The sequence below is a fragment of the Schistocerca piceifrons genome, chromosome 1 (genome assembly GCF_021461385.2).
Source record: "Schistocerca piceifrons isolate TAMUIC-IGC-003096 chromosome 1, iqSchPice1.1, whole genome shotgun sequence".
NCBI classification, from domain to species: domain Eukaryota; kingdom Metazoa; phylum Arthropoda; class Insecta; order Orthoptera; family Acrididae; genus Schistocerca; species Schistocerca piceifrons.
Window position 1 is genome coordinate 846,893,783 of NC_060138.1, and position 27,515 is coordinate 846,921,297.

Sequence of the window (27,515 nt, forward strand, 5' to 3'; positions counted from 1 at the left end):
TTCGCTCCACGCTCTTGTATGTGCAAGTGCTGAATAAATCTTCGTTAAGTGAAGTTAGTGTTCGTCATTCGTCTAATTACACCTTCTTCTACGTGACATTATTCTGGTGAAGGCGCTGGGTATTGGAACTTGTGATAGCGCACATTATCGACGACACAGTGGTTCCCATCAGGCCACGACAGAGCCGCCGTTTACATGGCGATAAACCCGAGTTCGAGCCACATTCAACAGATCGCAATCTATCGGAGACGGAAGAAGAAGAGGACGTTACGATGACAGCAACTGTGTGCCACCACATGAGACATTATTCTGGGTTCTCTGGTGACAATGGTCAAGATCCAAACAAGTGGCTGAAGGTATATGAGCGCATAGCCAAATTTAACAAATGGGATGACACCTTGTGTTTGGTTAACGTATTTTTCTACTTGGAGGGCATCCAAGCAATGGTATGAGAACAATGAAGAGAAGTTCACAAACTGGGAAGTATTCCAGGTGGAACTGCGCAAGTATTTTGGCGACTCACAACGACAGAAATGCAAGGCTGAAGATAAACTGAAGTGCACGGCACAGCGTCCAGGAGAAACTACAGCATCCTACATTCAAGACGTCTTGGAGCTGTGTAAAAAAGTGGATCCTAGAATGCAGGAGGAAGATAAGGTTGCACATCTCATGAAGGGTAGTATTGCTAAGGACATGTATCAATCCCTACCCCTGAAGGAGGTTTCGACAGCAGACAACTTCATAAAATTGTGCCAGTATATCGAGACAATGCATCAAAAAAGAGTTGCACGCAAGAAGTTTGAACGGCTTCCAAACGTCGTATCGATGTCTGTGATGGAGGAAGCAACTGATTTCACAAGTGTTCTTCGTCAGATAGTGAGAGAGGAAGTTCAGAAGGCACTTGGATTCCACGGTGAGCAAAAAATGAGAGACGCTTCAAGACGTCATAAGGGAGGAAGTGGAACAGACATTGAACCCCATCTGTCGTCCTTCATTTCCCTTTAAGATGGTGAAAAAGTTGAGACCCAGGTGGACTTACGTTCCAACAATGCCGCATGAGGAACCTGTTTGGGCACCAAGGAAGGCTGACATCTGGAGGACCCAGGATAACCAACCAGTATGTTTCCACTGTGGACGACCGGGAGAAAGGCGGCGGATATTTGATGACGCCAGCGCCAGAAGACAGCAGACTGATCTCAGCCGACGCCAACTCTGGGATGACAAAGATGAACAAGAAGATGGGGGTGCACGACGACGTAGGTCACCATCACCGCAAGCTAGCCACTGGAGAGGACGCTCCCCAACACGCCAATCAAGGTCTCCAACGCCGTTTAGAAGCTCCAGCCGATATCCTAGCCACCGCAACCTGGAAAACTAAAAGGTGTGAACTTCCGTGGAGGTGAGGCTGCCGAAGAGAAAAATCCTCCGCCATCGATCACTACATAAATGATAGGAAACCTACGTCGATATCCTCTTGGATGGCCGACCAGTCCAAGCTCTTGTGGACTCTGGAGCACCATATTCAGTCATTTCGGAGAGGTACTGTCGCCAGTTGCAGAAAACCGTATTCCTCGACACTTAACATCTCTGCTGAAGGTGGCAAATGGGAACTATATGAAGTCTACACGAAGATGTACCATTCGTGTGGATATAAGCGGCCATACACAGCCCTTAGAAATCATCGTCTTACAAGAGTCAAGTCATGACGTCATTCTCAGATGGGACTTTTTGAAAGCTTCTCAGGCAATTATAGATTGTGGTTGCTCGAAGATAATGCAAGACAAGATGAGATACTGTGGACAGGAAGATGCGCATCCGAGTGTGTGGAGACTTTGTGTGTTGGATGAAGTGATCATTCCTGCAGTCAGTGCTAGAAAGGTAACTGTCACGTGTCATGCCATGGATCTTGTAGTGGAATGTAAGAGAAGCATACCACTGAAGAATAACTTGGTCATCCCAGCCTCTGTCGTCTCGTTTAAGAATGGATTCGGTGAATTGTGGATAGTTAACTGTCGCTGAGAACTGCAGATCCTTCCAAGACACATGTGGGTAGCAAACGCTGAGCTGTTAATTGAAGAACAGTTGAGCATCACAGAAACCTCCCATGCCGAGTCTGTGGGTGAAATTAGCACTACCACTACGAGACAAGATCTTCTAGCGCGACTACCAGCAGATCTCACTAAGGAACAACAGAAGAAGCTACTTGCCATTCTTCAAGAGTTCTCTGAATGCTTCAATCCACAGGTGAAGAGCAAATTAGACAAATCGACAGTGAAGCACCGAATTAGCACTGGAGACCACAAACCAATAAGCCAGAGAGCATACCGTGTGACAGCATCAAAACGTCGAATAATTCGCAACAAGGTGGAGAAAATGATGAAGAATGACATCATTCAGCCTTCGCAGAGCCCGTGGTCGTCACCAGTGGTCCTCATCAGGAAGAAGGATGGCAGTTGGCGCTTTTGTGTTAGTTACTGGAAGCTTAATAAGATAATGGACTTTTACCCTCTTTCACGACGATACATTAGATTGGCTGAAGGGGGCTAAGTTTTTCTCAACCATGGACATGTACTCAGGATACTGGTAGATTGAAATAGATATGGCTGATCGTGACACAACTGCATTCATCACCCCTGATGGCCCATATAAGTTTAAGGTAACGTCGTTTGGTTTATGTAATGCACCTGCAACTTTTGAACGGATGATGTATAATGTTCTCAGAGACATTTGATGAACATATAAAAATACTGAGGGCCGTTCTTAAGTGTCTCCAACAAGGTGGACTGGAACTTAATACCAGAAAGTGTCCCTTAGGAGCAAAAGAAATCAAAATACTTGGACACCTTGTGTCAAACGAAGGTGTGCGGCCAGACCCAGAAAAAGTGAGATCTATAACGGAATTTCCTATTCCTAAAAGTATTAGAGCTGTGAGAAGCTTCCTCGGATTATGTCCTTATTACTGTCGTTTTATCAAAGACTTTTGTATCAAAGCCAGGCCACTCCAAGAGTTGTTAAAAGCTGATGCTAAATTTATCTGAGACGATGCTCAACAAGATTCTTTCGATGTGCTGCGAAAAGCTCTGGCGACTGACCTTGTACTTGGTCTGTATGATGAGAGAGCACCTACAGAGATACACACAGATGCCAGCGGGCTTGGGATCGGTGCTGTTCTGGTGCAAATTTCGGATGGAAAAGAGATGGTTATAGCCTATGCTTCTAGGACACTTACAAAAGCCAAAAGAAACTACCCAGCTTTAGAAAGAGAATGTCTTGCTATGATCTGGGCCATGTGCAAATTTCGACAGTATCTCTATGCAAGACCATTCACAGTTGTTACAGGCTATAATTCACTTTGTTGGTTGACAGGTCTTAAGGATCCAACAGGACGACTCACCAGGTGGGTGGGCACTACTTCTTCAAGAGTATGGCATTACCATAGTGTACAAAAGTGGAAGAAAACACCAATTTGCTGACTGTCTCTCAAGAAACCCTGTGCAAGACCATCAAGACTTTGACGAAGGTAGTGACTGTCTCGCTGCATTCCATGACTCCTCTGCTGAGCAGAAGGACGCAAATATATCTCAAATTATACTTTCCTTAAATCGGTCTGGTGTTACTTATGATGAAGATTTCAATGACAAAAGATCAGAGATACAGTCCATGTCCTTAGAATGAAGCCCTATTAGGATCCTGCAACTCAGGGTAAATTCAAGGCTCCGGCGACAGGCAACAAGCGGAAAGGTGACAAAGAGTGTAGCGGCAAAAGAAGTTCTAAGAAGATCACCGCCAGGGTGAGAATCGGTCATCAGGAGTCTGAGTATGCAGGGCCGATGACTCATTCCCGGACTGGACGACGTAACACCGAGACGCTGTTCACTTAAGGAGGGAACAATGTCGCAAAAGACACTGAGTGTCTCCATGGTGGAGTGGCTATGATACTAAACTGTTGCATGGCGGGTCGTGAGTTCAAAACTCACCTGGACTGTACATTTTAATTTCTATATTTGGTTTGAGTACATTCTAGGAGTAGCCACTAATGTCAAGTATCATTGTGCTGGAATGTTCTGTAGCTGTATACATACTGTATGAGTTCTGGTTGGAGGCAGTTCACTCCGTGCTCTTGTATGCGTAAGTACTGGATAAACCTTCGTTAAGTGAAGTTAGTGTTTGTCATTTGTCTAATTACACCTTCTTCTATATATATATATATATATATATATATATATATATATATATATATATATATATATAGTCACATTAAAGATGATGTGACTTACTATACGAAAGCGCTGGCAGGTCGATAGACACACAAAAACACACACAAAATTCAAGCTATTGCAACCAACGGTTGCTTCGTCAGGAAAGAGGGAAGGAGAGGGAAAGACGAAAGGATGTGGGTTTTAAGGGAGAGGGTAAGGAGTCATTCCAATGCCGGGAGCGGAAAGACTTACCTTAGGGAGAAAAAAGGACGGGTATACACTCGCACACACACACACATATCCATCCACATATATACAGACACAAGCAGACATATTCAAAGGCAAAGAGTTTGGGCAGAGATATCAGTCGAGGCGGAAGTGCAGAGGCAAAGATGATGTTGAATGACAGGTAAGTTATGAGTGGCGGCAACTTGAAATTAGCGGAGATTGAGGCCTGGTGGATAACGGGAAGAGAGGATATATTGAAGGGCAAGTTCCCATCTCCGGAGTTCGGATAGGTTGGTGTTAGTGGGAAGTATCCAGATAACCCGGATGGTGTAACACTGTGCCAAGATGTGCTGGCCGTGCACCAAGGCATGTTTAGCCACACAGTGATCCTCATTACCAACAAACACTGTCTGCCTGTGTCCATTCATGTGAATGGACTGTTTGTTGCTGGTCATTCCCACATAGAATGCGTCACAGTGTAGGCAGGTCAGTTGGTGAACCACGTGGGTGCTTTCACACGTGGCTCCGCCTTTGATCGTGTACACCTTCTGGGTTACAGGACTGGAGTAGGTGGTGGTGGGAGGGTGCATGGGACAGGTTTTACACAGGGGGCAGTTACAAGGGTAGGAGCCAGAGGGTAGGGAACATGGATTGGGGATTTCATAGGGATGAACTAAGAGGTTAAGAAGGTTAGGTGGATGGCAGAAAGACGCTCTTGGTGGAGTGGGGAGGATTTCATGAAGGATGGATCTCATTTCAGGGCAGGATTTGAGGAAGTCGTATCCCTGCTGGAGAGCCACATTCAGAGTCTGATCCAGTCCCGGAAAGTATCCTGTCACAAGTGGGGCACTTTTGTGGTTCTTCTGTGGGAGGTTCTGGGTTTGAGGGGATGAGGAAGTGGCTCTGGTTATTTGCTTATGTACCAGGTCAGGAGGGTAGTTGCGGGATGCGAAAGCTGTTATCAGGTTGTTGGTGTAATCCATCCCGGCCGCCCCATTGTAGCTGGTTACCAAGCCCCCACAGAACGTATCTCTGCCTACGTAGATCAACACCTTCAACCCATTACATGCAGTCTCCCATGCTTCATCAAAGACACCAACCACTTTCTCGAACGCCTGGAATCCTTACCCAATCTGCTACCTCCGGAAACCATCCTTGTAACCATTGATGCCACTTCCTTGTACACAAATATTCCACATGTCCAGGGCCTCTCTGCGATGGAGCAATTCCTTTCCCGCCGATCACCTGTCACCCCACCTAAAACCTCGTTCCTCATTACCTTAGCCAGCTTCATCCTGACCCACAACTTCTTCACTTTTGAAGGCCAGACATACCAACAATTAAAGGGAACAGCCATGGGTACCAGGATGGCCCCCTCATACGCCAACCTATTCATGGGTCGCTTAGAGGAAGCCTTCTTGGTCACCCAGGCCTGCCAACCCAAGGTTCGGTACAGATTTATTGATGACATCTTCATGATCTGGACTTACAGTGAAGAAGAACTCCAGAATTTCCTCTCCAACCTCAACTCCTTTGGTTCCATCAGATTCACCTGGTCCTACTCCAAATCCCATGCCTCTTTCTTGACGTTGACCTCCATCTGTCCAATGGCTAGCTTCACACGTCCATCCACATGAAACCCACCAACAAGCAACAGTACCTCCATTATGACAGCTGCCACCCATTCCACATCAAACGGTCCCTTCCCTACAGCCTAGGTCTTCGTGGCAAACGAATCTGCTCCAGTCCGGAATCCCTGAACCATTACACCAACAACCTGATCACAGCTTTCGCATCCCGCAACTACCCTCCCAACCTGGTACATAAGCAAATAAACCAGAGCCACTTCCTCATCCCCTCAAACCCAGAACCTCCCACAGAAGAACCACAAAAGTGCCCCACTTGTGACAGGATACTTTCCGGGACTGGATCAGACTCTGAATGTGGCTCTCCAGCAGGGATACGACTTCCTCAAATCCTGCCCTGAAATGAGATCCATCCTTCATGAAATCCTCCCCACTCCACCAAGAGTGTCTTTCCGCCATCCACCTAACCTTCTTAACCTCTTAGTTCATCCCTATGAAATCCCCAAACCATGTTCCCTACCCTCTTGCTCCTGCCCTTGTAACTGCCCCCTGTGTAAAACCTGTCCCATGCACCCTCCCACCACCACCTACTCCAGTCCTGTAACCCGGAAGGTTTACACGATCAAAGGCAGAGCCACGTGTGAAAGCACCCATGTGATCAACCAACTGACCGGCCTACACTGCGACGCATTCTATGTGGGAATGACCAGCAACAAACTGTCCATTCGCATGAATGGACACAGGCAGACAGTGTTTGTTGGTAATGAGGATCACCGTGTGGCTAAACATGCCTTGGTGCACGGCCAGCACATCTTGGCACAGTGTTACACCGTCCGGGTTATCTGGATACTTCCCACCAACACCAACCTATCCGAACTCTGGAGATGGGAACTTGCCCTTCAATATATCCTCTCTTCCTGTTATCCACCAGGCCTCAATCTCCGCTAATTTCAAGTTGCCGCCACTCATACCTCACCTGTCATTCAACATCATCTTTGCCTCTGCACTTCCACCTCGACTGACATCTCTGCCCAAACTCTTTGCCTTTGAATATGTCTGCTTGTGTCTGTATATATGTGGATGGATATGTGTGTGTGTGTGCGAGTGTATACCCGTCCTTATTTCCCCCTAAGGTAAGTCTTTCCGCTCCCGGCATTGGAATGACTCCTTACCCTCTCCCTTAAAACCCACATTCTTTCGTCTTTCCCTCTCCTTCCCTCTTTCCTGACGAAGCAACCGTTGGTTGCGAAAGCTTGAATTTTGTGTGTGTGTTTGTGTGTCTATCGACCTGCCAGTGCTTTCGTTTAGTAAGTCACATCATCTTTGTTATATATATATATATATATATATATATATATATATATATATATATATATATATATATATATCAGCAAGAAAGCAGACATGAAGATCTAAAATCTGAGTATTAAATTCTACTGCTGAGTTTACATCACGCAAGAACCTTATTGACATTTTCATTCTTATTAATTTCATTCTAAATTTTTGGTACAAGCACATCCATGTTCTGTACCTGTTCTCTACCTGGTGGTGGAACCTTTTTTATTACCTATTTCTGGTGAGGCTACTCAATGAGTTTTCAAAGTGAACATTACTATTTTGCAGTTTCAGATAGTTATATTTCCTCACATTCCCTGCAGTAATGTTACACGATGGTTGGGACAAAACTATTTGTGACTGGTAAGTTGACCACACTTGGATCACTATTCATCAGTCTGTTTATAAATAATACTGAGGTCAATGAGAAGATACAAAAAACACTGTTTGCTGGAATGTAGAAAATGATCTAGAAACACTTGAAAGAAGTACATTTATTTTAATAAATAACACAATACAGTCACTCATACAGAAAGACTTAATTATAAATCTTAAAGAAGACCATATTAATGGTGTTCACCAATGATGAAAAGGAAAATCTTTTACATATATTCATAGATGAAATAAAACTGGAAGAAGTTACCATTGTAAAGTTTTTGGGAATTATATTAGCCTATATGCTCAAACTGAAACAATATACAGATAATATCTCCTCTAAATTAAGCAATGTAATATTTATGAAGATGATGAATGCACATCATGATTATAATACGTTCCGTGTACAATGTACCCATGGCCTTGTAGAATCATGCTTACAGCATTAAAACATTGTATGTGAAAGCAACACCAGCAGTAATAAACAAAATTGTGATGCAAAGAAATACTATGAGGACCATTCTGAATAAAAGACTAAGACTCACTCTGAACTGCGATCCAAAATCTAAAAGTATTGACATATCATATGATACAATAGGAAAATCAGCTGAGAAATGTGACAGACAAAATTATTGAAAAGACATCCTCAGTTTTCATAAGTGCAGCTAGTAAAAGTTTCTATGCAAGAATTTGTGGGACAGTATGAGTGATAAGGCATGATAGAAACTTCTGAAAAAGACTATTTAGTGCAAAAGAAATTTTACAGTGTAGAGGAGTATATCTACAACTACATCTTTACTCTGTGAACCACTGTGAAGTGCATGACAAAGTGTACCACTTGGGAGGGTTTCTTCCCGCTCCATTCATTTATCGAGTGCAGGACAAGCGAATGTTTAAATGACTCTGTATGAGCTGTAATTAATCTAATAATCTTCTCACAATCCCTATGTGAGTGATACATAGGAAGTTGTTGTATATTCCTAGAGTAATAATTTTAAGCTGCTGCTTGAAACTTTGTAAATAGGCTATCCCAGGATAGCTTATGTCTATCTTCAAAAGTCTGCTAATTCAATTTCTTCAGCATCTCTGTGACACTCTTCCACAGGTCAAACAAATCTATGACCATTCGTGCTGCTCATCTCTGTATACTTTCATTATCCCCTGTTGGTCCTACCTGATATGGTAGAATATTCTAGAATGGGTTGCAGGAGTGATTTGCAAGCAATCTTCTTTGAAGACTGCTCGCAGTTTCCCCTGTATTCTATCAGTAAAACAAGGTCTACCAGCAGCTTTACCCATGACTGAGTCTATGTGAAGTGTACAATTTTATATTTCTGAAGATTTAAAGCAAGTTGCCAATCTTTGCACCTTTTTAGCAATAATCAGCTGGTTCTCAAACCACTGAAACTAATACTTATTTTACTTATCTTTTCAGTGGTACGAGGATTAAATTGTGGCTACTCTCATGGGTTTTCCTGTGTAAAAAAACATTTGAAAACAGAGTTAAGCATTTCAGCTTTTGCTTAGCTACCTTCAGTTTCATTTCCTGTTTCATTTGTGAGTGACTAGACACTTTTTTTGGTGCCACTAATAGCCTTTATTAAGACCAGAATTTCTTTGGGTTTTTAGAAAGATCATTTGACAATATTCTGCTACTGTAGTCACTGAAGGCTTCATGCATTGTTCTGTTGAAAGCCAAAACCATTTCATTAAGCATCTCTCTGCCTGTTATGCAGTAATATCTGTTTCTTTTAGAAGTTTCTTTACAGTGACTGTATACCATGGAGGGTTGCTGCTATTATGAACTTTTCTACTGGATACATATCCACCCAGTGCATGGTCAATCTACATGCTTCTGCCCTGAGCTGAAATTTTTAAAGTTCCTCATTATGACACTACTGCTTTTTTATCTGCTTTATTGAATGCATATTTTTCTACTTGATTCAGTTGTCCTTTGTGCTTTGGTAATAATTCTTGTCACAGCCATATCATGGTCACTGATACCAGTTTCAATGTGAACATCCTCAAAAAGTCAGGTCTATTTGTTGCCATTAGATCCAATATATTTCCATCATGAGTAGGGTTCCAAATTATCTGTTCTAGACAGTTTTCATAGACTGTATTTGGTAATGTTTCACAGGATGCCTTGTCATGCCCACCAATAACAAAACTACGAGTATAATTTCTCCAATTGAATGTTGGATGATTAAAGTCTTCACTGTTGATTACAGTATGCTTGGAGAACTGAATCTGAGTGGTGATAAATGGCTCCAATTACAATTTTATGCCCAGCCGTGATGCTAAGTCTTGCCCAAACAGTCTCACTTGCAGATTCAATATCTATATCTAAGGATATTGAGTTTCTCATCTGCTACAACTTCCATTTCCCATTACCCTATTCTTTTGATATACACTTAAATTTTCCCCAAAAATCTCACTGTTATCAGTTTCATACTTATATGCAAAAAATGGGGTGCCATATACAAGTAAATAATGGGAATGTTTTATTATCTGTGAGCATGAAGAGTCACCTTTGTGGAAGAGTGTCTGAATATAATACTGAGACTTATGAATCTACAGATAAATGAATAGAACATTACTATCGCATTAACAGTTTTTTTTTTTCTGTTAAACTCTAATGTGTGGTCAAACATATTATGGTACTATATCCAACTGATTTGTCTTATATTATGAGTTCACAGTCTGTAATTAATATAGTCAAGTGAGACCAAATAAGAATCTACTGATTAATGAGTGAATTAGTGACATGTTGTAAACACATGGAACAGATCAGTTTAAAGGTTAATTAACACAATTAGTATTTACTTTTTCCATGGGGTTACAGATACATTTACATAAATGAAGAAAATAGTTTAGTACAAGAGTCATTCGGAAAGTAAAGAACTTTACATTTTGACATATGACCACACCGCCATGCAAGGGCTGAAAACTGACCACTGACCTGGGTACTCATCTGCTTCATTCTGATGGCAGCTACAATCCAATACGTTTGCTTACTGCTTAGCTGTGGGACTTTCAAAAGGGGGACAAAACTGACAATCCCTCCAATATGAAGTGGACAGTGTTATCCACTTTTTAAATGCACAAAATATCCAATCCACTGAAATTTATAAACAGATAACTGAGGTTTATTGTAGTGTGATGAATGAAGTGTCAGATCAGAAGTGGTGTATCACGTTTAAAGGCAGACCAAAGAATGAAGATTGCTCACACTGGTTCTTAGTGGTGGCTGATGGACTCAAAGCAAGTATTGAAACAAAAATCTAAGCATATAGGCATTTCACAATAGGTGGACTGCACTCATTCTTTCCAGACATTTTAAAAGCTGTGTTGTACAAGATTGTTCAGGTAGGTGTGGTCTATAAAAAAGTGTGTGCCACGTGGGTTCCTCGAATTTTGTCAGGCCGAATGAATAGCAACTACACTAATATTTCTCAGTCACTATGAAAAGTGATGGTGATAAATTTTTGAATCTCATCGTCACTGGTGATGAGACTTGGATATCATATATCACACCAGAAATAAAGTGCAAGTCAATGGAATGGCATAGTTCACAATCCCCAACAAAACCGAAAAAAGCAAAAATAATTTTGGGCACCAGAAAGATTGTGGCTATGCTGGTTTGGGATCACACAGGTATCGTGCTCATCAACTACAAGCCTAGAAGTGAGACCATAAATGCAAAACCCTACTGTCACATACATCAATGACTTCGCTGTGCCATTAAAAACAAGCAGCACAGAATGTTAATCAGTGGAATCAGCCACCTTCATGATAAAGCATGTCTGCATGCACCAGGAGTGCCACAGGAATTGCTGCAGTGGTTTCAGTGGGATATGTTTCAATGTCCACCATACAGTCTGGACTTAGCCCCAAGTGAGTATCACTTATTCCCCAAATTAGAAGATTTTTTGACTGGGCAATGCTATGGAAGTGGTGATGAACTTAAAGAAGTCCTTAATCAGTGGTTCAACAACTTAGTGGCAACTAAGTATGAAGAAGGCATAGAAAATCTGGTAAAACAGTACAACTAGTGCCTAAATTTGAACGATTACTACATAGAAAAGTAGCTTGGGTATCAAATTGTGTATAAAATACAGTTTCATTTAATTATATCCAAAAGAAATTCTGTAGGAAAAGAATATTCTTTACTTTCTGAACGCCCTTTGTCACATTAGTAATTATGTAGGCCCTACTTCTTATGCACTAAGTAAGTGAGAAATACAATAAGTTTCCTGGAAGAAATTTTTTAGGACTTCTTCTAAGTTTAGCTTCTCTCTTTGTGAGCCTTTTTTATCATCAGATAAATGATCAAATATTTTGGCAGCAACATCCTTCAACTATTTTTGAGCTGGTCAGCTTTATCGAAGTGTAATGATGATATTTCTTTAGTATTTAAATGAAAGACAACATTATTCTTTTGGAACTGTAATGAACTATTGATACTTACTGAGAAACAGTATTTCAGATGCCTAAAGTATGAACATAGCTGAAGAGACAAGCTGAAAAGCGTGAAAAGCAGTAGCATTTTTCAAAGTAGCTCCTTTTCTGCTACTGTAAGATATTAACTGGCCTTGTTCCAAATCCAGTTGGCTTCATGCTTGCTAAGGACTATGCAGAGTTCAATGTGTAAATATATTTCGTATTTTGAGTGAAGCTAACAAATCTTATCATTCATGCAGATGGCTCCATGGATGGAAGATACAGCAGCCAACTACAGCAGCTTCAATGGAACTGATACAGACAGAAACTGCACTGATGATGATTCTGCCAGTGCAATACGGCTGCATGAGTTCCACATCATAAAGGCTGTAGTTCTAGTAACTGTCACTGTCATCATCTTGCTCTCTGTATGCAAAATGGTCTTCCAGCTCTTTGTCCGGTATGCTGTCAAGCAGGACAAATGCTAGCAGCTACAGGTAAGAGTCCATAAGTTCTGTTGTAGCTGACATCCTCTGATATTTCCTAAAACCTGAAAACAAACTTACATGAATATCGACTGCCAGTTACTTCGTTCCATACAGAAAATTTAGCGCACAAGTTAGGTAAAATCTTTTCAGTGGACTATATGAAGAAGAAATCAATTGAAATATCCAGATTCCTTCACAACTTACTTTATTATAGTGCCATTAATATTAAAATAATTATTTCCGCATATTTGAAGCTTCTCACTCTATTCATGCATTTTAATAAATGGTAATCGGTGAATTTCTCTGAGAAATGCCATATTTTTGTTGCTAACGTTTCTAAAAGAGCTATAATTAAAAATGATCATTTAAACAACTTTAAGAAAAATGTCGATATTTCTGTAAATTAATTCATTTTAGAAAACAGCTGTAAACTTGAAACTTTTCTATGATGTATAAAACTCGTGGAGAAGCCCCAGCTGCTGTGTAGTCCAGCAACATACAAAGAAAGAGTGACTATTACAGATCAATACATGACACTTAATTACAATTTGATTTTGTTCCATAGTGTAGCAAAAGTACGTTTCATTTATTCTGTTTTTCACAGTCATTATACATTGATTCCTTTAACAATTTATCTGCTACTTATTTGTAGCTATTCTCCTCTGTTCCTCTCGTAACAGTTTGGGCCTATTGCATAATTAATTGACAAGTCAATAAAACTAACTGGCAAATTTATACATTTAACATTAACTTTAGCCGTCTGGACCCACTGATGTATTGCGTAGGTAAAGGGCCACCAGATAAGGAGGAAGGGGGGGGTATTATTTTTAATAACCTCCCCCCCCCCCCTGCGCCCACCACATTAGTTAAATTAAAAAATGTGAACCAGTAAGGTTCAGAGCCTTTGAATATAGGTTTTGTGTGTAGACATGCCATGTCATGCAAGTAGATGATTTTCTCCCTGTCATCATCCTGGCACCGCAAGTTTCCTAATCTTAATGCAGGATGTCTCACTGCCATTTCAGACCAGAAACCATCTTCACTGACACACTGGTAAAGTGGGCTACAAGAACTACTGTCTCTTGTGTAGGCCCACTGCTGTGCTGTGTCAGAGTCCATAAAACCATAGGAAGATGCTCTCCAGGTCCCATTCCATTGCAAGCCTTAGAAGGTAACACTTTGTTACAGAGATGTGTGAAAGTTGCGCCCACAATTATTTGACATGAACTGGCTCCCATGAAATCAGAAACAATCTTGTGTAAATTAAGATTAATAAGTGGCTGTGTCACAATAGTATGCTCATGGTTACTTTGCTCACCTTCATTACACAATTATGTGGCTTGCACTATGAGCTGCCAGTATCACACATTCAAAAATGCTGATGTAAGAATTATTGTGCTGCCCCCATTTGTGTCTGTATCCGATACTTGTCACGGCAAACTACATTCTCTCTTGATATTTAAATCCAATAGTCCATCTCATTTCAATAAATACTATTTTCTATGGACTGAATGATTTCATAATCTTGTGTTGTATTATTTGTCATGTCATTAACCTTTCTTACTGAAGAACAGTGTACAGGTGAGTAATCCAAAATTTGTTCCATAGTGTAGCAACACAACCTCACATTTAATCTGTGTTTGCTGATCACTGTAGACTGATTCCTTTAACTATTTGTCTGTTACTTTTTCATAGCTATTTTCCCCTGCCCTATTTTAATATTATTTATTTGGGCAATAGAAATATCTGAAGTATGAGAAGGAGGCTGATGGTCCCACAGTCAGCGGACAGAAGATTTGCAGGTAGGAATTCTTTTACTTGCTTACAAGGAAATTGTAACAGCCAGGACAGTTGATTAATTTATTTAATTTACATCTCCTTAGAATAATCATTAACACTGCAAGGATACTGATCCACAGCACACTACATTTGAAAGGTGAAGTTTTGCTATTGTTGAAGAAAGAATTTAAATGAGGAAATAAATCTAAAAAAATAAAAAATAAAAGAATAATGGAACCAAAATTGTGGAATTGAGTGCATTCTTTTCTCAATAAGTTAGCCAGTAAAATCAACCAATTTATTTCAGTAGCTCTCTGACAATTCTCATTTGAAAATTCACAATTATTTCATTCTGCAACAGTTATTATGATTGTCAAAGACTATCAGCTGATGTAACTAGTCTTTATTCCATCTAACATACATCTACATAAACAAAATCTCAAAATCAAATAGCATACCATAGTTCAAAAATAACAACTACAATTTTACAGAAAGGAGCAGTTTAGGATGTCACAGTTTAACAACAATATTCCATTGACTTATTTAAATATGTCTGTGTTAGATCTTTTGTGTGTTAATTCTTCTTACTTGGGATTCAAAAATTTCATCAGATACGTGGTTGAACATAGTTGCACCTGCATGGTGTAATTTGCTGAGATCTATCTACTGTACAGAGTGAGAGAGTTAGTAATACAGAGAACATATATGCATATCTTTATAAATGATCATATTCATCACTAAGATACTGAGAATCAAACAAAGAAAATGTCCACAGATGAAAAATTAAGGACGGATATCACAGGTTACAACTCAGTCTTGTATGAAAATGGACTAAAAAAATAATATGCTGAATTATAATCAGATCTTCTTGTGAATATTGTAGAAACACTTGGATGTAGAATTTAATAATCCATGTTTCTTTACTCCAGTTATCCACTTCATGTACCTGGCCATTATATGAAAGAAACTACAATTCAACAATAATGCATATTAAAATATAAAAAAGTATTTATATCTACTGTATGATATTTTGTGTGTGCTTAAAGCAGTGTTTTAATTTCAGGAATTAATATATTGGTTTCTGATAACAGAAGCATGACTGCAACCAATGTGCCTTCACATTACCATCACAAAATCATTGTTAGTGGAATGGCACAAGTGAAACCCAAGACTTACACACCTTAAATGCAAAGCTAGTTGCATTGTGATATGGCTTAACAGTTTCTGCAGACTCTGGAATTCTGGAAATGACTGATCAGAATGTTTCTCAATATTTCCAATAAACTATTAAACAATTTATATACAACTGTTAGCTGTATTGTCAGGTAAAAAAGTCATTCTGCAATGCAACAGTGTAATTGTTTGTAGACTGAAGCAACACTATTGCTTTTTTGACTGTTTACATTAAAACTCAAAGAAAAAAGACATAGACTGTAAGATGTTAATAAAAGTTATTAATTTTTTGGTATCATATTTCTCATTTTCTGATTTTTAACATTGAAAATGCTTACTTTGTGTTTGCCACTGCATTTGCAATTTAAACACACTTACAGTCTTAATCACTGCAAAAATTGAAATCATGTTTAAGATTCAGCACAAATAATTATGTAAAATTTCAATGCCTACTATCTCCAGTTAAATGCCCTTGTCCTTATATTCAGTTTGAAAGATTAATTACTGGAAAAGAAAATAAGATGGATAAAATTAAATGTATAGAACATATGCCGTGCATTCATTGAACTCATAGTAAAGTTATAAGCTTTTCAAATGTGACTTTTAAAAATATTCAAATTATGTGGAGTTACAGTTAAGTGTTAAAATTTTAATTCAGGACCAATTGGTTCTGGCTTCTCCATCTGTCTTTCTGTGCACCTTCCACTCCATTCTATTTCCATCACACACACACACACACACACACACACACACACACACACACAGAGAGAGAGAGAGAGAGAGAGAGAGAGAGAGAGAGAGAGAGAGAGAAATTATTTAACTGTTACAGACCAATAAAGTTCATATCAATTCCAGACAAAAATATATGCATTTTCTGGAAAAGACATTTCTTTCCTAAAACAGTACATAAAATTTCACAATATAATGTGTATAACTAGTGACAGTCACCAAAAATGTTAGATGTCTGGTTTAAAAAATATCACAGATGGCTCATTAGTAACCACCACGAGCAGGTTTCCACATTCACAGTGCTGCCCTTCAGTGGACCACCTCAAATTATCGATTACTACACTCACAATACAAGTCCTGCAAGTCATATATTCATTCTTCTATGCTTTATCACTAGTCAAGGATGACTAGTTGGCACCTCTGTAACTGGATGAGTAATCAGGGCCAGTTTATTGGAGTTATTCTGCTGACCCAGTGGTTCAAGTTCTGGACCTGGTCGAGACAGATCATAAACAAACCTGCGCAGTCTTCGGATTGCTATTAAGATGATCAGGGGGACAGGAGTCAGTACTGCCACTGCTACAGGCACCACTGTAAAAGAAATATTCACTGACTGAAAAAAATCTGATAGTTTTATAACTTTTCATTTACTAGTGGCAGTTTGGAAAGGCATTTATGTTATAGAACCACTAGTCTAAAATATGTCACTTACATTTACACAACACTGCTCTTTAATAACACTGCCCAGACAAAGTTAAAACATATAAACTATGCCAAAACACAAGCTTTATAAGAGAGACTTTCAAGTAATGTTGTACAAGGTGGCCACAATAAAACTGGTGCAAAAATAGTCTGTAAGTCTGAAATGAAAAAAAAAACTGCTCTTATTTAATAAACTGGGAAACTATTCTTGACAGAAAATATTGGAAATAGTCTTCTTTGATAATGAAGCAGTGCTGTTTGTCAAACTTTGAGACACATGTAGCAGCTCTTTCACTGTGTGGCAGTTTGTACACATTTGACCCTTTAATATTTCCTACAATGAAAATTCAAAGGAAGATAGCTAATGTAACCTCAGAGGTTGTCCTATCTTCACCAAACACATCATGAACTTGTGTCAAGTAAAGGTTTTGCTGTTGCACCATCTTACTGAAAGCACCCAAACACTTGTTCATCTTCCTTATATTATGTTGTCACAAAATATCAGAAACATTTTTGGCTCAGTTTTATTTTGGTCACTCTGCACATAGTGATGAGTAAAAAGATATATTAATGTCGAGATCCAGTCACATGAACATACTGTACTCCCTAATTTATTTTTGTTTTGCTAGTGAATATGGTTAAACACAGCCAGTTTCAACAAAGAGAAGCACTGTTGTTCCCATACTTTTCCCCCATCTTTATACAATGGCTCAGTGGTATATGTAATAATATTTAATATTATTAAGAGTTAATATATCTATGCAGTACAGGATAAGAGTAAAAGGAATGGATTCACAATCTGTCACTTCTGAATTAATGGTTTTCTTCTGCTGCAAGTAGGATTATTGTTTTCAATTTTATGAGACACTACATGTGCAGTGTACAATGGATTCCTATCTGCTGAAGTAGGTTAATGTGAGTGCCAATTTGTATATTTATGTCTTCCTCCTGGAATATGAAGTATGGATGTCTGTAAATACAAATAGTTGTCATCTCACTGTGTGATGATATTTATGTAATGTATTTCTCTGGCAATGTTCTGAAATTAGATAGATACCTGTAGTAAGGTCTGCTTCAGGTTGACCCAACGAGAATCTGAGCATGAAGATGGCAATGCCTGTATTTTGTACTCCAGTCTCAATTGCAATTGCTATTATGTCCTCTGATGGCTGTCGGAAAACTCTGGCAGCCAGAAATCCAGAGAAAAATCCTATCCAAGGAAGACCCATACCGGCCAACAGTATCTAAAATTGAGCAAATAATCAGTAATAATACAGTCATCAGTTCTTGTGTTTTTACAGATTCACAGAAAGCATTAGATAATTCAAGCCAAATACAAGTATGCAGATAGATACATTACAGTTCTTTCTTAATTTAGATGTCATAACATTAGTGTGCAGATGTTGCACTATCTCGATTTAGAATCTTTCATATGACTGTGGAAAAGGTATAAAACAGATTACCTTAATAACTTGTAAGGCCATGGGGTTGGATTATGGCACCAATGAGCCCACCTTGATGCTGGCAATGAACATTGCAAACTGTGTCTGGCACACAATGAGATGGAGATGTGGAATGGAAGGGGGTGAGGAGGGGGGTCCTTAGTGTAGGAGATAGATTGGAGAAAAAGGGAGACTACAGATAAAACACTGTGGATGTATATTAGAGTAGTGAATGGGAAGCATGATGACAGGGATGAAGATGGGCATGTGACAATGAGTTAGTGAAGATTGAGGCCAGGAGGATTGTGGGATTAAGATATGTACAGTTACAATAATTCCCATCTTCATAATTCGGAGAAGTTGGTATTAGGGGAGGGTGGAGGATCCAGTTGGCATGAACCTTCCTCAGAAGGTAAGATGATAGTAGCCTCAATGTACAAATTTACACCCTCTATTTATCATTTGCAATTTAAAGAGTAAGATAATAATTAGTGTGCTTTTACTACAGTTATATCATAATCAGTATTTTTACTGCTTTTACATGCCTTGAACAAATTGTTCAAAATTAACTGATAAGACTGCTTTATTAAAATAAATCAAACAGTAGAAAATCCAGGACGGATTGTAACAATATTAGAGAAGGAAAGTTGCTACTCACCATACAGCAGTGATGCTGAGTCACCATAGGCACAAGAAAAAGATTCACACAATTACAGCTTTCAGCCAATAAGGCCTTTGTCAACAACAGACACACATATACACACTGCAGTGTGGTTTCAGCTGCCAGAGACTGCAGACATGTGTGCGAGTTGTGTTTGTGGGAGTGTATGTGTGCCTATTGTTGACGAAGGCCTTATTGGTCGAAAGCTATAATTGTGTGAATATTTTTGTTGTGTCTATGGCGAGTCAGCATCTCCACTATATGGTGAGCAGCAACTTTCCTTCTCTAATATTTTTATTATAAGAAATTATAAAGATAATTTATCTATACAAAAGGTATAATAAAAAACTATTTTCTCATAGCCATGTCACATTCATAACAATGTTACCCAATTTTTATGCAGACATAAAGTAACACTTACTTGCCAAGAAAATAGATGAAAAAGATAGTAGTTGGTGATGATTGCAAATATCACGATAAATATGATAAGCAATGCAGCAAAAGGTTTGAGAATCTTCACCATAAATTTTGAAACTTTTGGTAAAAATCTTTGTAGAAGTAGACCAATAAATAATGGAATTAGTAAACCAAATGCAATTGTCCCAATTCGTACATAAGGTATAGTGATCTGAGCCTGGGCAAATATTGTATGGCCAAGAGAAAAGATCCACAGAGGCATCATAGCTGAAACATAGACAACACAGTGTGAATATAACATTTTATACACAAATGCAGAAAAGTACATAAAATGTAGGATGTACTTTGCCTCCAAAGCACCCTGGAATTCTCTTAAGTCTGAATAGAATAGTCAGGGCAGTACACACAGTATTCAGTAAAATGTAACACTCTGCCAGTATGAAAGAACAGTAGCTTATAAAGATAATTTGTTTACAGCGTGTCCCAAGAAAACACCGACAAACTTTATAGACAATTTCTTTACACATAAATAAATAAAAAATGCTTTCAACATTGCAGCACAGTCAGCAATCGTGATAATCTAATATTATCTAATCGATTGCAATCAAGGCTGATATATTAAATAAAAAATGTGCAATAAACATGAGCTCTATAATGCATACTTTAATAGGTATGACCACTTGTTCATTTTTGCTAGTTTGAAACACATCTCTCCTAATGAACAAGTGCACATAGCTCCTGAGGTATGCACTATAGAGACCTTGTTCACTATAAATTTTTTTCTTGTTTCTGTGTAAAGAGCCTGTCTCTAAAGTTTGTTGGTGTTTTTTGGGGGCACCCTGTATAAATCACTCACTCCAGGAAGATACTCAGTGCAGTGGCTCATGGGAGTACCATAATCAACAAAAATTACGAGATGTTGTATGACGCTGGACCAATATTAACTTGTTGTTTGGCTGCTATGTACCTGAGCTCACATACAGTGGAATGTATAATGCTTTGCATCATGTGTTGTTAACACCAAATGTCACATTTGTTTTCATACACACTAAACTTATTTCATAATATTCCTTTAGTGTTTCATGCTCAAGTTTTTTTTTTCTTTGCTGTAGATATTATTTGACCATGAGTGGAAACTTTGGGAGCTGTCATGGGAAAGTGGTGAGATGTATTGTAGGAGCTGTAGTAAATGGTTTCACTGGCGGGAATGTAGCAGGGAGGACTCTGAGGAGGTCACTGTGGCCCTCTCATGAAACTGCAGAATATGTGGCAGTATTAGGTTAATCGAGGAACAGGAAGGCAAAATCTGTGCCATTCAGGCACAGTTGAATCACGGTAGGACAGAGCTAGCGAGAATGAGAGAAGGTAGTAGTGAGGAGTGTGGTTGGGAACTGGTGGTTGGTAGGAGTGCTAGCAGGAGAAGAATGCAGACTGACAGCTCTGTTGTGTCTACCAGCAACAGGTTCCAGGTGCCAGAGTTGAGGAGAGAGGAGCCTTAAGATGATGTAGGAATAGGATATGTGCAGCAGACTCTGCCAATGAGCAAGAATGATAGTTATGGCACATATATTATGAGAGAGTATACTGCCACCAGGCAGCAGCCATGGTAGATGTGTAAGCCCTCAATTACAGGAGAAGTTAGGGCAGGAGTATCAAGTCACCAACATTTTCAAGCCAAATGCTGGGCTGGATCAGATGAATGAGGATTTAGGACTTCTGTGCATGAATTTCACAAAAGATGATCAGGTATCAGTAGTGGGTGGGTCAGAGAGGAGCTTATGTAGGGATAGGACAAACAAGATAGGTAAGATAGCTTCCCTAATTGGTGCCACCAATGTGAGCACAATAGATCTGTTCCTCTGACGTGATCAGCCTTGTCTTAGCAGTGCTGTACAGCGAGTTAATGCAGAGCTGGAAATGGTGCTGATGACTGCTGGCTGACACATACTACACTGGTGTCAGTGGGAACTATCAGGAGATGGGGCTGTGTTATGTATAGTCTGCACCTCAACGGATTTGGGAAAGGGAGGTGGTGATCATTAGTAAGAGTATAGTGGGTGGATATGGAGCCACACATGGCCAAATACCTCTTCTTGAGAGCAGGAGAACTAGACCTTTTCTTTAGTATACACTCTTACAAGTGTCTCAAGCAGCTTATAGATTTTTGCATCATGTATGCAGAAAATAGAATATTCCACACTGGAGTGCACAAGCACAAAGGAAAGCTGCTCAGAATTATCTATTATTCATCAAAATGTGCAGTCCATTAAAAATAAAGTACATCAGCCTGAAGTTGAATTACTGTCCTTAAACAGTATGATAGTATTCATTACATGAGCACTGGTGTACAGATGATGAATTGCAGCATATATCACTATCCTCATTTGAATGTGCATGTTGCTATTACAGAATTACCATATAGGGTGGGGGATCATGTATTTATATCACGAGTGGTACACATTTTAAAGCTAGATAAAATCTGTCCACAATTAACATAGATAAATATTTTGAATTGGCAGCCACTGAACTAACAAAGTTAGACATCTATAAGGAGTTAATAATTCTGTGTGTTTACTGCACACCTAGTGGTAATGTGGACACTTTTTCAGCAAATTAACTGAGGTCCCGGAAAGATCCTGTCACCAAAACTAACAAAATAATATTGAAGATATGAATATTAACTCAGGTGTTGAGGGTGAAATTAGCAATAACTTTATTAATATTTTGAGCACTTCTGATGTGGCACAAATAGTAGACACTGCTATGACAGTATCAACAAGTTCAGCTTTAATTTTAGACCATGCACTTATGGACATTGACAGGGAAAATTGTAAAGTATTTATAAGAGATCTTGGCACTTAAAATCATTACTGTTAGATAACAATGCTAAAGACAGGTTTGATAAAACCTGCAAGAATGCAGAACTATAAAAGGATTTTTGTATGAACATAGGACACATACTTTTTCTAGGGAATTGGCAAATCAAACATGGATGAAATTCATATGGAAAACAAAGCTGATGCTCAGTTCTTTTAAATTCTGCACATTGTTTAAATTAATCTTTGGGGAGGCACTTCCAAAATTAGTCATTTCAATTGCAGCAACTGAGGAAAATAGAGGGATAACTGCAGGTATTAGAAAGTCCTCATTGACATTTAAAGTTCTCAGTTCTTTGCAAGAGCACTACACTAATTCATAATTCCTAGAGCACTGTCGCCAGTATTAAAATAAATATACAAGGGTGTACTGCTTCCTGAAAAATACATTCACTGACAAAATAACATATAATGCACAAAATAAAAGTGAAGAACTGTGATGTAGCGTAAAACAAAAAAACTGGGAAAAGCAGACAAGTATAATAACACACAAATCAAAGATGGGGGTAGGAAATAAAAAGTCCTATGGAATAAGCAGATTTTGCTAATGATTATTTCTCTGCTATTGAGAAGAAGCTACAGTAAAATCTTCCTACGACACACATAGCACCCACACTAACCTATGAAGCAAGCACAATGATGATGTTTCCCACAACAGAGCTTGAAGTCAGGGAGACAATATAACAATTAAAAAATAAAAAGTCTGCAGACATCGAAGATGTTCCCATCTCTGTTCTGAAGACTTGCGTAGATAGTATTCAAGCACCATTACAAACGTAATAAACAAGTCTTTAGTTCAGTTATTTTCCCAGAGTACCTATAGCATGCATGAGTGGTGGCCTTACTGAAGGAAGGTAATTTAGAAAGCATTAAAACTACTGGCCGGTTTTACTATCATCTTCATTCTCAAAAATTGGTTGCTGAAGTGGGAGAAGCACAATATTGACCATTACAGAGTTTACAAAAGCGGTACTTGAAGCTCTTGATAGGAATGACTGTGTTAAAGGCATTTTCTTAGACTTTTCCAAGACTTTTGACATTGTTAACCATAAAATAATACTAAGCAAGCTACAAGCACTAGCTTAAGAGGGACAGTGAATGAGTGGTTCCAGTCTCACATGGAAAACAGAGTGCAAAATGTGGAAATAGTACACTTGTCTGCTGCTGATAAATGTTTAGTAAAGCAATGTCAGACAAGAAACACATAAAAAGAGATATTCCTCAGGATAGTGTATAGAGTGCAATTCTGTTCTTAATATATATCAATGACTTTCCAGACACTGGAAAAAAGTGGAAAGTGAAGAAGCTATTCTCTTTCCTGATAACAGCAACATCATAGTCAACTGATGAAACACCAGAACTCCTGTTATATGAAGTAAATGAACCCATTAATATTGTTTACAGTTGGGCAGTATGAAATAAATTATTTCAGGTCTTTATTAATCGCTGACCACATGTTGCAGAATAGGCCTTACTTTGATATACAATAACAATCACTATATTAATTACTGTTCACATTGCATCTACAAATAATTTTTCCTTTATTAACATGTTGTATGGAACTGTAATCATACTCCTAAAACTCAATTTCTCCACCACTCATATCCAAAAATTCTCCTAAACTGTAAAATGGATTGTTTATTAACTATTTATGCAACTTACTTTCCAAATTGTTGAAAGGTGTATTGTTTGCAGAATGTGGCAATCTGTTAAAAATTTTAAACAGATCAATACACATCTTATTTCTGGTGTCAAACTCTGCTATGTTGTTTTCCATATATATGAATGATGCATAGATATGAAGATTTGTCACTGTCATTATTTTGATCTTAATGAATAAAGGGCAGCAGTGTTCCCTAGGACCAACTTTACACATTATTTGTATCACCTTTTTCTGAATCAGAAATACATCGCTGACGTAACTTGACTAAAACAGTCCAAAGTAAGCTATCCTGAGAAATTCATTTCTTATTAAATTGGGTAATTTCCATAAGAGATAGGACACCCTTGATATCTTGCTGCAGGTGTGATTAATATGGGGTTGCCAGTTTAGTTTGGAATCAATATGTATTACAAGGAGTTTTGCTGCTACATCTTTAATTAGTCCCAGCTGGAGGTGATGAGTTTTCTCAGGATTGCACAGTAGTTTATTAGATGAGGACCAGTTTAGCATCAAGGAGAGAGTATCCCATGATTTCTGGCATAACCCCAACATATCTTTATCTGTGGTGATTGGAGTTGTGTCATCCACATAGCAGATAATTGACCAAAACCCAACATAATGTGGCAAATCGTTGATCGCTGTGATGAAGAAGAACAGTCCAAGGAGAGAGCTCTGAGGAACACCAAATGCAACTTTCTTCAATGAAGAATGCCTATTTTGAACTGACACATACTGTCTCCTGTTATTTAGATAAGAATTAATTATTTTCACTGCTGTATTATTTATTCCATAATATTGTAGTTCGGCTAGTAAGTTGTCATAGGGGATACTGTCAAAAGCCTTACTCAAATTGCAGAGTTCAAGAGAGCAAGAGAGACTGCATTCTTATTTTCAAATGCAGTTAATGTCTGATTAATAATTTCAAGGACTGTAGAAGTGGTAATTTTTTTCTTGTCGAAAACTACTAAGAAAGTTACTTCTTTAAAAGTAGTTACTAAGCTGCATGTGAAAAACAGCTTCAGATACTTTGGAAAAGATTCTAACAATGGACTTGGGCCTGTAGTTCTCAGCAAGATGACTTTCCCCCTTCTTTATATAGATACAACTTTTGAAATGTTGTGCTTGTCAGGGAAAACTCCAAATTCTAGACATTATTCATAAGAAGACCAAATGGTTTGCAAATAAGGTGTATTGTCCTTTTTATTTTGTAATTAGACAGCCAGTAACAGTCCATGCTTTTTAAGTCAGAAAATTTTGAAACAGCATTAACTATATCTAGGGGTGTGACAAGGTCCCAATGGAATTCATATCTTGTAGGTAGCTGATTAGTAAATATATCAGTTGCTGATGTGTCTGATTGGTTAATTGTAGGTCTTAATTCATTTACTGTAGCTGTAAAATGTTTATTGAGCTCTTATGACTCAAGTAGAACATCTTTTGTTTGGAAAGAAATGGATTCTTGTGCTATAATATCCCAGGCAGCCTTACATTTGTTTGGAGCTCCTTCTAAGTAATTTTGAGAGGCAATTAGTCTGGCAGGTTAAATTTTAGCTTTTAATGTTTTTCTACATTTCAAGTAAGCTTTATAAGAAATGTCATAGTGCCCTGTGCCATATTTCCAAGTATCTTTATACATCTTGTACAGTGAAAGCACCTATTCCCTGACACCAGCAAGGTCATCAGAGTACCATTTAAAATCTTTACCTTTTCTGTTTCATTCAGAACTGTCTGTTTTCAGTGGTGTAGAAGAGCACCATAAATCTATATATGTCTTAAAGAAGTTATTAAAGAGAGTTTCAGCAGCTGATTTATTGACACTATACGAGGGCAGTTCAATAAGTAATGCAACACATTTTTTTTCTCGGCCAATTTTGGTTGAAAAAACCGGAAATTTCTTGTGGAATATTTTCAAACATTCCCGCTTCGTCTCGTATAGTTTCATTGACTTCCGACAAGTGGCAGCGCTATATGGAGCTGTTAAAATGGCGTCTGTAACGGATGTGTGTTGCAAACAACGGGCAGTGATAGAGTTTCTTTTGGCGGAAAACCAGGGCATCTCAGATATTCATAGGCACTTGCAGAATGTCTACGGTGATCTGGCAGTGGACAAAAGCACGGTGAGTCGTTGGGCAAAGCGTGTGTCATCATCGCCGCAAGGTCAAGCAAGACTGTCTGATCTCCCGCGTGCGGGCCGGCCGTGCACAGCTGTGACTCCTGCAATGGCGGAGCGTGCGAACACACTCGTTCAAGATGATTGACGGATCACCATCAAACAACTCAGTGCTCAACTTGACATCTCTGTTGGTAGTGCTGTCACAATTGTTCACCAGTTGGGATATTCAAAGGTTTGTTCCCGCTGGGTCCCTCGTTGTCTAACCGAACACCATAAAGAGCAAAGGAGAACCATCTGTGCGGAATTGCTTGCTCATCATGTGGCTGAGGGTGACAATTTCTTGTCAAAGATTGTTACAGGCGATGAAACATGGGTTCATCACTTCGAACCTGAAACGAAACGGCAATCAATGGAGTGGCGCCACACCCACTCTCCTACCAAGAAAAAGTTTAAAGCCATACCCTCAGCCAGTAAAGTCATGGTTACAGTCTTCTGGGACGCTGAAGGGGTTATTCTGTTCGATGTCCTTCCCCATGGTCAAATGATCAACTCCGAAGTGTATTGTGCTACTCTTCAGAAATTGAAGAAACGACTTCAGCGTGTTCATAGGCACAAAAATCTGAACGAACTTCTCCTTCTTCATGACAATGCAAGACCTCACACAAGTCTTCGCACCCGAGAGGAGCTCACAAAACTTCAGTGGACTGTTCTTCCTCATGCACCCTACAGCCCCGATCTCGCACCGTCGGATTTCCATGTGTTTGGCCCAATGAAGAACGCAATCCGTGGGAGGCACTACGCAGATGATGAAGAAGTTATTGATGCAGTACGACGTTGGCTCCGACATCGACCAATGGAATGGTACCGTGCAGGCATACAGGCCCTCATTTCAAGGTGGCGTAAGGCCGTAGCATTGAATGGAGATTACGTTGAAAAATAGTGTTGTGTAGCTAAAAGATTGGGGAATAACCTGGTGTATTTCAATGCTGAATAAAACAACCCCTGTTTCAGAAAAAAAATGTGTTGCATTACTTATTGAACTGCCCTCATATTTGTAAACCAAGTCCCAGTTTGCATTTCTAAGGTAATCTGTGAGTAACTTAACTAATCCCTCTTTCTGACCTCTCATCCATGTCATGCTTGGCTTCTTATCTACAGCCAAGTAATCATTATCTAACTGTGTGTAGTGGTACCTGAGGAATAGTGGATCATGATCTGCAAAACATCCATCTGCTGTGGTAACAGTGTATAGGTCTCTTGAGAAATTAACTATAATATTGCTCAAACAGGCATTCCCACGTGTTGG

At 39.1% G+C, this 27,515-nt stretch overlaps 1 protein-coding gene and 1 long non-coding RNA gene across 2 annotated transcripts in view; one reads left to right on the forward strand and one right to left on the reverse strand.

The window, feature by feature from the left end:
• The first annotated feature begins 12,644 nt into the window (after positions 1–12,644).
• Positions 12,645–15,892, forward strand: LOC124715561. Its single transcript, XR_007005654.1, has 3 exons — positions 12,645–12,663; positions 14,350–14,456; positions 15,497–15,892. It is a non-coding gene; the product is annotated as an uncharacterized LOC124715561 (long non-coding RNA).
• The window catches only part of LOC124715533 (ileal sodium/bile acid cotransporter-like), a 186,675-nt gene continuing 173,981 nt past the window's right edge, over positions 14,822–27,515 (reverse strand). Inside the window, exons 5-7 of the mRNA XM_047243104.1 lie at positions 19,562–19,824; positions 18,095–18,281; positions 14,822–16,926 (exon numbers count right to left, since the gene is read on the reverse strand). Coding sequence (XP_047099060.1) covers positions 16,733–16,926; positions 18,095–18,281; positions 19,562–19,824 — 644 coding nt within the window. The 3' untranslated portion in view covers positions 14,822–16,732. The remainder of the gene's footprint in view (positions 16,927–18,094; positions 18,282–19,561; positions 19,825–27,515) is intronic.